This window comes from Nothobranchius furzeri, chromosome 8 (assembly GCF_043380555.1).
Source record: "Nothobranchius furzeri strain GRZ-AD chromosome 8, NfurGRZ-RIMD1, whole genome shotgun sequence".
In the NCBI taxonomy this organism is placed as follows: Eukaryota; Metazoa; Chordata; class Actinopteri; order Cyprinodontiformes; family Nothobranchiidae; genus Nothobranchius; species Nothobranchius furzeri.
Genome location: NC_091748.1, coordinates 54057354 through 54070646, shown reverse-complemented (window position 1 = coordinate 54070646; position 13293 = coordinate 54057354). Strand labels below are relative to the sequence as shown.

Here is a 13293-nt window from a genome sequence, read left to right as displayed (position 1 = left end):
TTTACACAAGAACCTTGTAGGAGGTCTTTATTAGTTTGGCACCAGCTTTGTTTGAAAGCTTCAGGATAAAAATAATTGGAATCAAACTAGTCTGCTTGTCATTCTTAAAGCTAAGTGGCTGCAACTTATTATAAAAATATGTTGTTCCTAGCTTGGTCTTTCAGGATTGCAGACTTGATCTTGCAAATTCTGCTGACCTAGGACAATGATTTAAAATGATCAGTTTTATTTTATTTATGTCAGAATTATAACCTACCCAGAAAAGAAGATGCATCTCTGTTTTGTTGTTTGACTCCTATGGAGGAGGGACATTGCTTTGGAAACCTCCCCACAGGGCTTTTCTTGTTTCCTCTTTAGAGCTGGTGTGGGATTTGTGGAATGGGAAGTTCAGAGCTCCGAGACAGGATGTGGAGTCATTTTAGGATTGTCCAGCCCCCCCACACACACTGACAGGCACACAAAACTGGAGTCCAGCTGCAGAAGTCCACATCTGAACAGAACAGCATCTGGATCGAGTTTCGGCACCCGAAAAGTCTTCATTCTCTCTCTGGTGATCCCTAAAGTGTGACTGAACATCTACCGGGTAAGTCGGTGAGGACAAGGACACAACCTTAGCTTCTAAAAACTTTTATTGTTGCCATATTTATGTTTATTTTAATGCTATTGTCCAAAAATAAAACTATTCCACACAAAAATCACAACTTTTAGTAGCTTTGAGTCCAGCATCTTTGGAGGAATACATTTCTTTTGTTCAGCTCTGACAGCTGGGGGCTTGATGTTAATGACAGGGTGCGTTTGCCTGCCTGGACATGCAGCAAGCAGGCTGCTTTCACACAAACTCAAACCTCTCCGCATAAGCTGTTGAATGCAATGCATTTTTAAAGGTTCTGATTAGCAGATGGTTGACTAACTTCTCTCCTTCCTGCTCTGTCCATGCAGATTCAGGTGATGTCTCACCTCTGGACCCATATATCAGCCTTGCTACTGCTGCTGTCAGTGGCTGAAAGTCTGAGCAGCCATGAAGGAAATGACAATGAAGTTATCAAACACACAGAGGCAGAGATCAGCAGGAGACAGGCAAGACAGGTACAAGAGTTGGAGGTTTATTGTTTTTCTTTCCTTGGATTTCAAGTGACCTCTTTAGGCACGATTATCTCTCATCTTGTTTGTTTTAGAAACTGGAGATTGAGAATGCCATCAGAAACGTCAGCGAAGCAACACCGAGCAACGCGCCTACTACATGTGTGTGTTTTCCAGTTTTGTCTTAATACACACTATTCGTATGGTTTCCCCTAACTGTTTTTCTTTTACCAAAGCACCAACCACAGTCTCCCCAACCTCCACCCTTGCTGCTTGGTGTCCAGGTAACCAGATGATGCAGGAGGCCGGAGCCAGCTGTGGCTGCCCACCTGGAATGGTGCAGATTGGTGACAACTGCACCTGCCCTGTTGGATTCGCCCTGCAGGGAGGAGCGGAGTGTAAAGGTGAGACTTGCATCAGGTGAGGACTTGAGTCGATGGTGTTAAAAAGTTTAAGGGGAAGCAGCTGTTTCAGATTTCAAATGTACTCCACTTTCTGTCCATTAATGCTTTTGACATCTGGTTGTGCTATATGTCATCATGCATCATGTTATCATCTATCTGCCTTCACCAGATGTTGATGAGTGTGAAGTGGAGGGGCTGGGGCCATGTGTTCCCCATGCCAGCTGCAAAAATAGCCACGGCTCATACTCGTGCGCCTGTCTCCGTGGCTTCCTAATGGGTTCTGGAGGCTGCCAGGGTTTGTCAGCCTCCGTGTGTGTGTGTGTGTGTGTGTGTGTGTGTGTGTGTGTGTGTGTGTGTGTGTGTGTGTGTGTGTGTGTGTGTGTGTGTGTGTGTGTGTGTGTGTCTTTGTGAAAAGCACAGTTCCAGATATTTTTATGTACATCATGGTTGTAATGTGTGTGTACCTTTCTGGTTTTACAGATGTAGATGAATGTGCTCTGGCTGCAGTGACGGGTCTGCAGGCCTGTCACGATGGAGCTGAATGCACAAACACCCTCGGCTCTTTTACCTGCTTGTGTGCTGTTGGATATGTGAAGGCGGTAAATGGGAAAGGCTGTGTAGGTAAAATGGATTGTGCCTTCTGCCATGCACATCTGTGGCATTATGTACAAAACAAAAGCTTCTTTTGTTCAAACGTGAAAAAGCCGTGCACTTACATTGGATTAAACCTGAATAAAGGTGACGACTAAACATTTCATTGCTGCAAAGCCTGTTTGATTATCAAATATGACCAACCAGAATGTGGCCTTTTTTATGTCTAGTCCTCTACGTATTTTTCACACAAACACATCGTTTGAAAATAAGCACTTTCTTGGCATCAAAATGTGTCTTTAAAATTCACAGACATCATATGTGAAATCCAAATGGGATCAGAAAATAACTTTCATCAGCTAAAAGACTCCCATTCATCTTTGTGGCAGTAGGGGACCCATGGTCCAGGGCTTCCTATAACGTGGTCAAAATCTGCAAAAAGTGAAATCATCCTTTTAAAACTGCATTTCGGAGATATTGGTCTGATTTTAAAATAACAGGAGAAATCTGTAGGAGAGTGAAGTGATTTTCACTCATGTGTTAGAATGATTGAGAAAAAAAAGAAGAAAAAAATACATTTTAAAGAACTAGATTCATCCTTCATTTACGTGTGACCAAAAACACCAGAAGAAATCTACTAGGGGGTCATTTTATCCCTCAACACTGCATTAAAATGCAAATTGCATCAGCAGCAGATGAAAGATAAAGTCAGTACCTCCTTCTCTTTCTCTGTCCCAGATGTGGACGAATGTATGGAGTGCCCAGAGTTGTGCGCCGGTCAGGGTGTGTGTGAGAACACGCTTGGGAGCTACAAGTGTATTTGTCAACCTGGTTACCGGGGAAACGGCACACACTGTAAAGTTAAGCAATCAGTGCTGACGTCTCTCTGTTTCCCACAGACAGGGTCAGCTTGCTTGAGTGTGTGCATTTTAATGCCTGCTATTAAGCCTTCCATTAAAGTGCTCCAGGGTGGCAGATTGTTTATGAAACGAGTTTTAAACTAAGCTTTGTAAAAAGTTAAACTAAACAATCACTGTGCTTTACTTCCTAGATGAGAACGAGTGTGTGTCAGACAGCCACAGGTGTGACACCAATGCTCGGTGTGGCAACACCATCGGATCGTACTTCTGCCAGTGTTACCAGGGCTTTAATGGGGACGGACACACTTGTTTTGGTGGGTAATGGCTATTATGTGGATGTTTTCCTTCAACATCACACAAGCGTTACACACTATCTGAGCTCAGCAGTCCTTCACGGCTGTTCTTGTTTACAGACATCAACGAGTGTCTTGTTAACAACGGCTATTGTGAACACAACTGCACCAATGAGCCAGGAGGGTACAGCTGCCAGTGCGCCTCAGGCTTCCAGCTGGACCAGAGTGGGCGCAACTGCACAGGTGAACTAACACTCCTGATCTATTTGCACCAACCGGAAACATGGGTGAAACTTTTGTTCTTAGGACAAGAGCAGGTCAAATCAAAGTCCTTTAAATCTGGACTGGAGTTCAAGAGATATTTTGAAAACAGACAGTCAGGTTTATCTCAAACTGGTGAAGGTGTGGAAGTCTGAAAACCCATTTTTAATGACAGTTTAATCGGTCACTGAGTTTTTCACGTAGGCTGAACATGAAAATAGTCTCCTACACCTATCTCCTGCGTTAGCTTCTGATAGAAAATAGACGGTGAAACTCTAGGATTAGAAAAGCCTGACAGATCTACGTCACGCTGTCTCTTAACATTCATGGACTCACCCACTCATGACGGGGAAGGCTGTTGTTGGATTAGTATCCAGGAATCAGCAGAGAATGTCCCAACTAATAGAAACTAACTGTTAGCATTAGCAACTTCACCACACAGCAAAAGCTCCTCCAGGCTTGTATTATTTGTAGAGAGAAATCTTTCACATTGCAAGTCGGTGGTTCAGTTATGTTTCTGATATTCAAAAAATACAACCTACTAGAGGCTTCTGCAAATGTTTAAATTAATTTATTATTTATGTTATTCTTTATTTAACCAGGAATGTCCCATTGAGATTTACAAACCTCCTTTTCCTCATGGAGTCCTGGCCAATAGGAAGCAAAAGAGTGTATACATGGAGTAAATGAGTGCCCCACACCTCTAATGCCAATATTACAAAAACTGACTCAGCTGCTGAAGTCATTTTAGTTTTTTCTAAGGTCCGTTGGCTGCGGAACGGCTTTAATAGATGCCTAAATGTTGGAGTAGCTTTCATTTATTAACTGTGGGAGTTCCATTAAAATCCATCCAGCAGATCTTGAGCTTTTTAAAACAAACACACAGATATAAACTTCAGAACCTCAATAGCATAGCAGGGTTGAACAGTCTGCAAAACCTTGCTCAGAATTTAAAAGAACAATAAAAATAATAATGCAGGACACGTGTTTAAGCTTCTTCAGATTCTTAATCCTGCAGAACTTGTCTGCTTTTGCTTCATGTCATCAGCTCAGTGATCTTGTGCCCCAGATCGTCTGCATGTTCATGATACCAGATACTGTGAGATCATTTTGCCTTGTTTTCTGGCAGGGGATTGTTTCTTTTTAAAAACTAGATGTTTTTCTTCATTTGTAAAGAGAATCTATTAGAAGTTGGTTATAAATACAGTTTATATCAAGTTTAAAGCATTAATTAATCATTTTTACATCAATATGGGTTATGAGGCTTGCTGCCACTGCACGTTCTGCTCCCCTACATCTTAAAAAATGATCCAACTGTCCTTTTGAGGTGTCTTTTATTCCCTCGTTTTGGCAATATGAGCTTGTTCTTGTGTGAAAAGGCAATTAAAATGCAATGATGTGTTAACTTCAGAGCCAGACATTTTTTCCTTCCTGGTGGCTTTAATCCAGTGCGTTAACAGTCAATAAACATTGCTTTGCAAACTGCAGGGACAGAATGAGCTTTAGGTTATCTCTGCATAGACTCTATTAAACTTAAAGTGGAATAACAAACCAGAGCAGCGACTTGTCCCTGCAGTCTATATCATGGTGCAGTGAGTTTCCATCTCTTTGGCCAAAGTAGCTGACCATATGCAACAGCTTGAGGACAAATTTAAATATGATGATTTCACTCCAAATGGCCGGTCAGCAGAGAGCAGCAGAGCATTCATTTCAGAAGCCACCGCTAGTTTTGTAATGAGCCCAAGTTTGTTTCTGTTTGAATAGAACTAAATGAAACATGTTATTTCTCCAGAGCCTAAATGAGCTATTTTATGCAGCTGTAACATGAGTGACTTCGATCCCTCCCCCAGATGTGGACGAGTGTTTGGCTCTAAATGGGACTTGCAAGCACATTTGCATCAACACTGCGGGCTCTTTCCGATGCGCCTGCAGGCCGGGCTTCCAGCTGCACATTGATGGGCGCACCTGCGTAGGTCAGTCGCTCTCTGACGCCTTTTCTCCTAATGCAACCGTTTGCATATTTTCAGTCGTTTAAATGGGCTAGGAGTCAGCAATTTACCAGCGTGCAAAGGATTCGTGAATATGTCCTCTCAATTTGCTCTGCGTGTTTTTGGGAGTGTGTCTGATTTCTGCTTTCATATAAATGGGGGACATGCAAGCTCATGCAACTGTGGTGCTCACAGGAGAGATGTAAGAGGAAACGTTAAAATGGCTTTTTGTTTTTGCCTTTGTTCATAGATATCAATGAATGCAAACTCCAGAATGGTGGCTGCTCTCATACCTGCTCCAACGCTCCTGGAGGATTCATCTGCCACTGCCCACATCCCCTTCTGTTAGACACAGACAACCTCACCTGCAGGAGTGGGTTCCTCTACACAGAGCTCACACTATTCTTTGTTTCAAAAAGACACATCTATAAATGTCAGGTCACCAAGGAATCACAGGAAATGCTGTGTTTTATTGTTTTATCAGCAAAAATTTTGGATTTATTACATCTTATTTCATGCTCTGAGATTTCACATGGTGGTAGTTGTCACGTTGAGAGGATGGTTTGAACCCAAAATGCAGTAACCCAGGATGACACGAGGCAGGAGTTGGTATAAAGTAAAAATCCTTTATTTAGGAGGAGAACCAAAATCCAAGGGGGCGAAGACAAAAACCCAATAACCAAACTAAGACAAAAAAATCCAAAAGTTCACCTTCTGAGCAGAAAACTACAGACTGAGACTAGAGAATAAAGACTACAGACAGGAGACTAAAGACAAAACAACGCTGACCAAGAAATACAATGGACCGACAACAACACAGAGACAAGACAGGGCTTAAATAGACTGGGAGGAACAATTAGGGAAACAGGAAGCAGGTGTGTGGAGTGAGGGCTGGAGGGAAGACAGGTGACAACAATCATCTAACTGGGGAAGCAGAACCAAAGGAGGGCAGATAAACACAAAACTGAACTAAAAGACTGAGGGAAGGACTCACACACACACAATCACACCCAAATACACTCACACACTGAATTGGGGAATGGACACGCACGCACGCACGCACGCACGCACACACACACACACACACACACACACTGAGTTGGGGACTGGACACGCACACACCCAAACAGACACAGAGCTGGAGACAAAGAGGCTGGAGCTACAACTGGAGGGGATGGGGATGATCGAATGCCTACAAACAGAAAACACACAAATGAGACGCAGACAAAGGACACATGAGGGCGCTATGAGACACAAAAGGGAATCTAGAGAGGGATGGAGGACACCAGGAGGCACATGAAGGAGGAGGCAGACGCAGACCATGACAGTAGTGGGTTTTGATGTTTACTGTCCTCTTAAATATTAGTTATATAAAAAATAAATTTATCAGTTTTTCAGTGATTAATGCCCTGCATGTAGTTATTACCAATCGTCAAATCCAAAACATTTACACAGATGGAAAGTACAACTTAAACATGTCTATTTGATCATTTGGAAGCTGGATTAAAGGAGTTTAGAGATTTTTTTTATTCATAGTTTTTGAAACTAAACTGGAACGATTCAATTCTTTGTCATATGACTTATTTATTAAAGCTGTGGCCTTTCATCTGGTCCAGGATGCAATGATGAACATAGTTGTGATCAAAGTGGCTTGTAATTCATCAGGTAATTATTGTTCAACAGACATCACATCCTGTACGCTGAGGAATGGCGGTTGTGAGCATGTTTGTACCATGACTGCTGAAGGCCAGGTCCAGTGCGGCTGTCAAGCCGGCTGGAAGCTGGGTGGCGACACCCGGAGCTGCGTGGGTGAGTTTCTCTCCAAACAGTGTGACTTCATACTTTTGTGTGTGATTTCATTTTTATTGTCTTAAAATATTTTTACAACATTTTATTAATTTTTTTTCAACTCAGAAACATAACTAACATCTGTCTTTATTTTTATTCTGAATTAGTTTATAAAACTGAAAGCAGCTGAAAACCGTCTCAGCAGCAAATCTATGAAAACAGTTGTGCTGTAACCAAAGTTTTGTGCCGAAGGTTGTTTTGTCGCTAAGCCCAGAAGGAAACAAACCGCCTCTAATGTGGAGTGCTTCTCTTGTCTGTCTGTTGAGACGTGAATGAGTGTGGAGACTTCACAAATGGAGGCTGTGAGCAGCTCTGTGTGAACCACCCTGGTGGATTTAACTGTAGCTGTAGAGAGGGATATGAAGTTCAAACGGACGACCCCACAAAGTGTAGGCGTGAGTCACACACCGCACACCTCGCCTCCTCTCTTCAATCATATGAAAAAATTATCCTAATAAAAAATATTATAAGTAACAGTTAATAGTGACAAGTGGAGTTCTCACCCACTTTGTCACACACTGACAAGCAGCACACATTCCCAGTGCTATTCCTGTGATTCTAATATGCTTCTGTTCTTGTCCAGCCGTGTGTGACCCACCATGCCAGAACTACGGGGTGTGTGTGGCTCCAAACAGCTGTGACTGTCCTCCAGGTTACCCTGGTGTGGGCTGCTCAGGTACAACCCACCTGTACACAAATATGAGACAATAAACCACAGTGTGAAGCTTCTATTGGCACAAGTAGTAAAATGCAAATAACCACATTGTTTTTCTTCCTCCATGCATAAACGAATTCATGATGGTTGTGTTACAGCCATGTGCTCTCCCCCTTGTGCCCATGGAGGCACCTGCATGCGTCGGAACATGTGTTTGTGTCCTTCTGGTTGGACAGGAGCAGGCTGCCACACAGGTGTTTGTAAACACTGTACTTAAACACCTCTTACATTATTTAGCTTTATTTATCAGCAACTGATTAATTTTGACAAGTCTTTGTTTCTTTTCCAGCTGTGTGTGAGTTGCCTTGTGCAAACGGTGGTCGTTGCGTGGGCCCTGAAACCTGCCAGTGTCCCTCGGACTACACTGGCTCTCAGTGTCTTACGCGTGAGTGAAATGCATGATTCAATTCAATTCAATTCAAAGGTACTTTATTAATCCCAGAGGGAAATTAGAGTATCAGTACACACAATTCTGAGATCAGACAGACATACATAGGCATAGACACATGACAAGAATTGGTGACTGTGGTCATTCGCAACCCGAGTCGCTCTACCTTAATAGAGATCAGAGGGGTTTATATATGAGGATTGAGTCAGGTGGAGGACAAAAAGGCACTTCAGAGTAACCCTCCACAGGGAGGGCATCTTTGCTATGCAAAAAACACCTCAGACAGAAATGCAACAGACTTCAGACATTACACAACATAAGTGTCCACTAGGTGGAGAGGTAGGGTTTGGGACTCTCCACACATCAGTGCATGCAGCCGCGATGAGCAGCGCTCATCACCTCCGTCTGGACAGGGGTGGGAGGTCGTTGGGTTTAGAGGGCACAGTGACTCCTGGAACGATTCGGCGGCCTTTACAGCTCATAGTTCTGCCCAGGCTGGGATAGGGAGACAGAGTTGCCATGGTGACGGCAGCATTCCACATTTCTTCTGAGGGGGAGTATTCGTTTCAGCCTCACAGGCTCAAGGGCACCAGATTCAGATAAGAACTTGTTTTGGGGCCAGACAGAGATAATTTCCTCTCCGTCTTAAAGTTCTGTTGATCCTCAACCTCTCTAAATCCAATAATGACGTAATTAATCTATCCCAATCCGTGCTGGTTCATCCACTCGCTCCTTGATCGCATTCATCTTTTGTGCCAACGCATGAATCTCAGCCAAAGTTGCAAGCTTATGACTCATCTCGACAATTATATGAGTTTGTGCGTTCACAGCGTGCTATAATCCATCCCTGAGCTCCGGGAAAGAGCCAATATTCCTCGACAGCTCATTAATTTTCTGGTAAGTCAGGTAACCTCCCAGGCCAAAAAGCAGGAAACCTGACACCAACACCATGAATATCCAGACGTCTTCAGAATCCTCTACAGACAGTTGAGATAAGCAAATCAGGTTCCACTGTTTCCAGGAGTCCATGATATGCCCAACTGGATCTGTCCCAGAGGGGCACCCGGGAGCCCCTTCTCCCGCTCTCATCGTTGAAAAAAGTTTGTCAATCGCGTTGAGAGACCAACTGACCAGGTCCATTTTTAATCATTTCCAGTTTCCAGTTTTCTAGAAAAAATGCAGAAGTGCCGTACACCCAGAGACCGACAAAGAGCCTTGGGATAAGATAGGAAGGAGAGGAGGAAAAAAGCATCTGTACTCTCCAAGAGCTAGAAGAAGAAGAAAGTTCACAAGTTACACCATATGGTACACCAAAAGCCTGTGAGCCATGCATCCATTATCTATACCCACTCGTCCATGGACTGGTGCCTATCTCCCGCAGTCTTTTAGCAAATAGAAGGGGTACACCCTGGACAGGTTTCCAGTTCATCTCAGTGCAACACAGAAACACGCAGGACAAACAACAAAGCGCGCGCACACACACACACACACACACACACACACACACACACACACACACACACACACACACACACCTAAGGACAACCTTAGAGAAACCAATCAACCTGCCTTATGGGAAAGTGTGGGGGAGCATGTCCCCCCATCCCCCCAAATAATCACATTTGTGTGTGTGTGTGTGTGTGTGTGTGTGTGTGTGTGTGTGTGTGTGTGTGTGTGTGTGTGTGTGTGTGTGTGTGTGTGCGTGTTTTGTAGCTCTGTGCACTCCTGCTTGTCAGAACGGAGGACGATGTGTGGATGTCAACAACTGCATGTGCACTGGAGGGTGGCAAGGAGCTCGGTGTCAGATAGGTGAGACTTTCTTCTCTTTGTTGCTTAATCTGGATTTATCATCTGTCCTATCCATACATTTCATTCAGCTTTCAATTTAGTAACTTCTAAAGTAACACAGATTTTGAAGGATGTAGAACTAAAAACCATTTAAGAAACTAAATTTTACCCCGTCAGTTTATTATGGAGAGAAGTCAGACTCAAAAGAACAGTGAATGTGTAACTTGTGATCTGTGACTTGTGTTGGGATTTGTGTGCTAAACTACCTTAGCAGTTGCTAGACAAGTCCTATTATTCAGTGCGACACATCAGTACATTTTAGGTCACTTTATCTTGATGCATGAACGTTATCGTACATCACTAGGCTGACCCATCTCTGCATGCACTGCACATTTGAAGATGTTCACAGCCAAATAAAGTGAAGATTGCCAACACCAGAGACGATCTGGCTACTTATCAGGTCCTTTAGTGAATAAATCAAATCATGACTCTGAATACAAGTCACAAAACAAGAGTTAAGCCACGCATGAATCTAGTCTGATTTATCTCCAAAATCATCAAAGTGAATTAAGTTGTGAAAAGCAATTCAGAATGTTTCTTAATTTTTTAATAACATTGTAGAGTATTGGATGTAAAACCCTGAAGGCAGAACTTTTCTCATGTCACCACAAAGCAAACACAATCCATTCACAGGGCAGTTGTTATTGCTGTGCTGTGTGGTGGTAGTTTTTTTCTGGTCACTGGCTCACTGTTGGGTGTACAGATGAAATGTATTGATTCACTATTTGACAGCATTCCTTGTTCTTCTGTCTTTTTCAGAGCCTGTTCAGTGTCAGAAGCCTTGTAGAAATGGCGGCGTGTGTGTGGGCATCAACAGGTGCCGCTGTCCCAAAGGGTTCACCGGCAGCCTCTGTGAAACAGGTTCATCCATCAATATGTGCATTTATGTGTATGGAGCACCGTTATCCTCAGCCGACATAACGACCTTTCCTTTGTGGTGTGTCTGCAGCTGTAATCACCCCTTGTGTCCCACCCTGTCAACACGGAGCCACATGCTGCCCTCACAACACCTGTACCTGTCCAGAGGGCACAGCAGGACTGCGATGTGAACGGCTGTAAGTTAAAGAACAACCAGTGTTTTACATTAAAAGTCAACTTCACTATAAATGAAATAAAATAACACAAACTGCACCCAATACTCAGGACGTGCCCTGTGGTCACCATGGTGGTCAGTGCAGCGCGTGCGGTGAGGAAGGCCTTCAGGGAGAGTTATGTTGATCGCTGTGGACCCTTGGGAGTTCAGCTTTGCACTAAATACAGGTTACTTGATTTCCTGCTGGGTTGTTTTGTTCATCAAGTTTAAACATGGTTACACTACATCGCATTGCAATAAAAATACCAAATGTCAGAGCCTTTCCTGTCTCGTGGTTGTGTTTGCAGGATAAACCAGGCCAGAGTTTATCTTCAGGCCTACAGGGTGGGCTACAGAATCCAGTGTCCTGACAAGAAGGGCAGATAAACACTGCTGCTACCCCTAAAGAAACGTTCATCATTTTCACCAAAGAGCCGTTTTGGAACAACATGCAAAGGCAAAGCCACTTGAGCCGCATCAAGGCAACCTCTAACTGTGAAATCAGATGAAATGGAATAAGTCTGAGGAACTCTGAGGGGAGTTTCACTCTTATATTGTACCCTGGTGTTGGACAGAACAGTGGATGAAAACTGTATTATTTTCTTTGGTTTGTGTTGACATTAGATGACTCTGTTTATAATACAGTAATAAAATGTTTAATTTATGCTTTAGGCTATAAAATGTTTCCATCAATTGTGTTATTGTGCCAGTAGTTAGAACAGTCTTATTGTGTGAAGATGTTTCATTGGTTGTTTGAACATTTTGACAGTTAAGGGCGTGGAACACACAAAAACACACATTTTAATTATTATTTCTCATTATAATCAGCCACTTTGAGTTTTTCATGCAGGCTGAATGTGAAAATAGTCTCCTACACCTATCTCCTGCATTAGTTTCTGATAGAAAATAGATGATGAAACTCTGATTAGAAAAGCCTGACAGATCTACGTCCCACTGTCACTTAACATTCATGGACTCACCCATCATAACTTATGTTAGTGTCCAGGAAACAGCAGAGAACGTCTCGACTAGTACCGTTATCATTATCTCTAACACATGGCAGAGCTACTTCAGGGTTGGCAGTTATGTTTGCTTTTATCACCCCATAGTGTCCGTTATTATTCTCTGTGGTCAAACCGAAAGCAACACCTTAATCCAACAGCTGAAATGTCTCCAGATTGCAGGTACGCCTGTTAAATTTTCCAGCAAAGCATCCCGCCAGTCTGAAAATCTGTTTTATTGAGCTCTTCAAATTAGTGCCAGAGTGATGCTGTAGCTGCAGTTTGTCACACGCAGCAGGCTTGAAAAGAATCAGGTGCTGCATTAAGGAGGTGAAGCAAATGAAATGTTTTTTGTGATCAGGTTCTCTCTGGGAGAAAGCTGCTGGCCTGAGACGCAACAGTCACACTTAGATTAGTAATGACTGAAACGGCGGGGCAGTGATCACAAGACTTCCTCTTTGGTCTGAGAATGAGTAAAATTTCTTTCAGCTCACAGGTTCTTGAATAATATTAATACAAACAAAATATCAATTTATTCTTGCTTATTTACAACTATCCAGGTGTGTGGGCGAGAGAGGCTGGGGGAGATGCTCAGTGATGTCTTTCTCTCTTTATAGATTTATACTCATCAGCTGAATAACAGCAATAATAATAATAATAATAATGATAATAGAAATAATATAAATTCATGATGTACAGCAACACAGACTGCAAAGTCATTTGTTAAATTATGAAAACATTTTATACAATCTTCATAAAACATGTGATTTTCTTACTGATGACACATTTAGTGTGTGTGTGTGTGTGTGTGTGTGTGTGTGTGTGTGTGTGTGTGTGTGTGTGTGTGTGTGTGTGTGTGTGTGTGTGTGTGCTCTGTCTTCTCGATCCCCATTGGGTCGAGGTGAAACACAAACCGTCTGCTCTGAGACATCTTCCATGTGACT

General features: G+C 42.9%; 1 protein-coding gene across 3 annotated transcripts; it reads left to right on the top strand.

The window, feature by feature from the left end:
- The first annotated feature begins 391 nt into the window (after positions 1–391).
- On the top strand, positions 392–12217 carry LOC107393231 (fibropellin-1). 3 transcript variants are annotated; one of them, XM_070553921.1, is made up of 22 exons: positions 392–583; positions 940–1086; positions 1176–1242; positions 1317–1484; positions 1654–1779; positions 1965–2190; positions 2788–2935; position 2979; positions 3127–3249; positions 3349–3471; positions 5340–5462; positions 5728–5850; positions 7161–7286; positions 7592–7720; positions 7909–8001; positions 8139–8234; positions 8330–8425; positions 10142–10237; positions 11036–11137; positions 11226–11331; positions 11420–11536; positions 11657–12217. In XM_070553921.1, the coding sequence occupies exons 2-22, from the start codon at positions 949–951 to the stop codon at positions 11733–11735; spliced, it is 2406 nt and encodes an 801-aa protein (XP_070410022.1). In that variant the 5' UTR covers positions 392–583; positions 940–948; the 3' UTR covers positions 11736–12217. The 3 variants fall into 3 exon arrangements, with proteins under 3 accessions (XP_070410022.1, XP_015826942.3, XP_015826943.3); XM_015971456.3 differs by lacking the exons at positions 2788–2935; position 2979 and having other exon boundaries at positions 394–583; positions 1965–2105; positions 11657–12207; XM_015971457.3 differs by lacking the exons at positions 2788–2935; position 2979 and having other exon boundaries at positions 394–583; positions 1365–1484; positions 1965–2105; positions 11657–12206.
- Positions 12218–13293: the final 1076 nt, after the last annotated feature.

What these genes read in the sequence shown, in the direction of transcription:
- LOC107393231 (XM_070553921.1), top strand. Translation starts at nt 949, where the DNA reads ATGTCTCACCTCTGGACCCATATATCAGCCTTGCTACTGCTGCTGTCA. An exon ending in AGACAACCTCACCTGCAGGA is followed by an intron (nt 5,851 to 7,160) that starts GTGGGTTCCTCT and finishes ATTGTTCAACAG; the next exon opens with ACATCACATCCTGTACGCTG. An exon ending in GGACTGCGATGTGAACGGCT is followed by an intron (nt 11,332 to 11,419) that starts GTAAGTTAAAGA and finishes CCCAATACTCAG; the next exon opens with GACGTGCCCTGTGGTCACCA.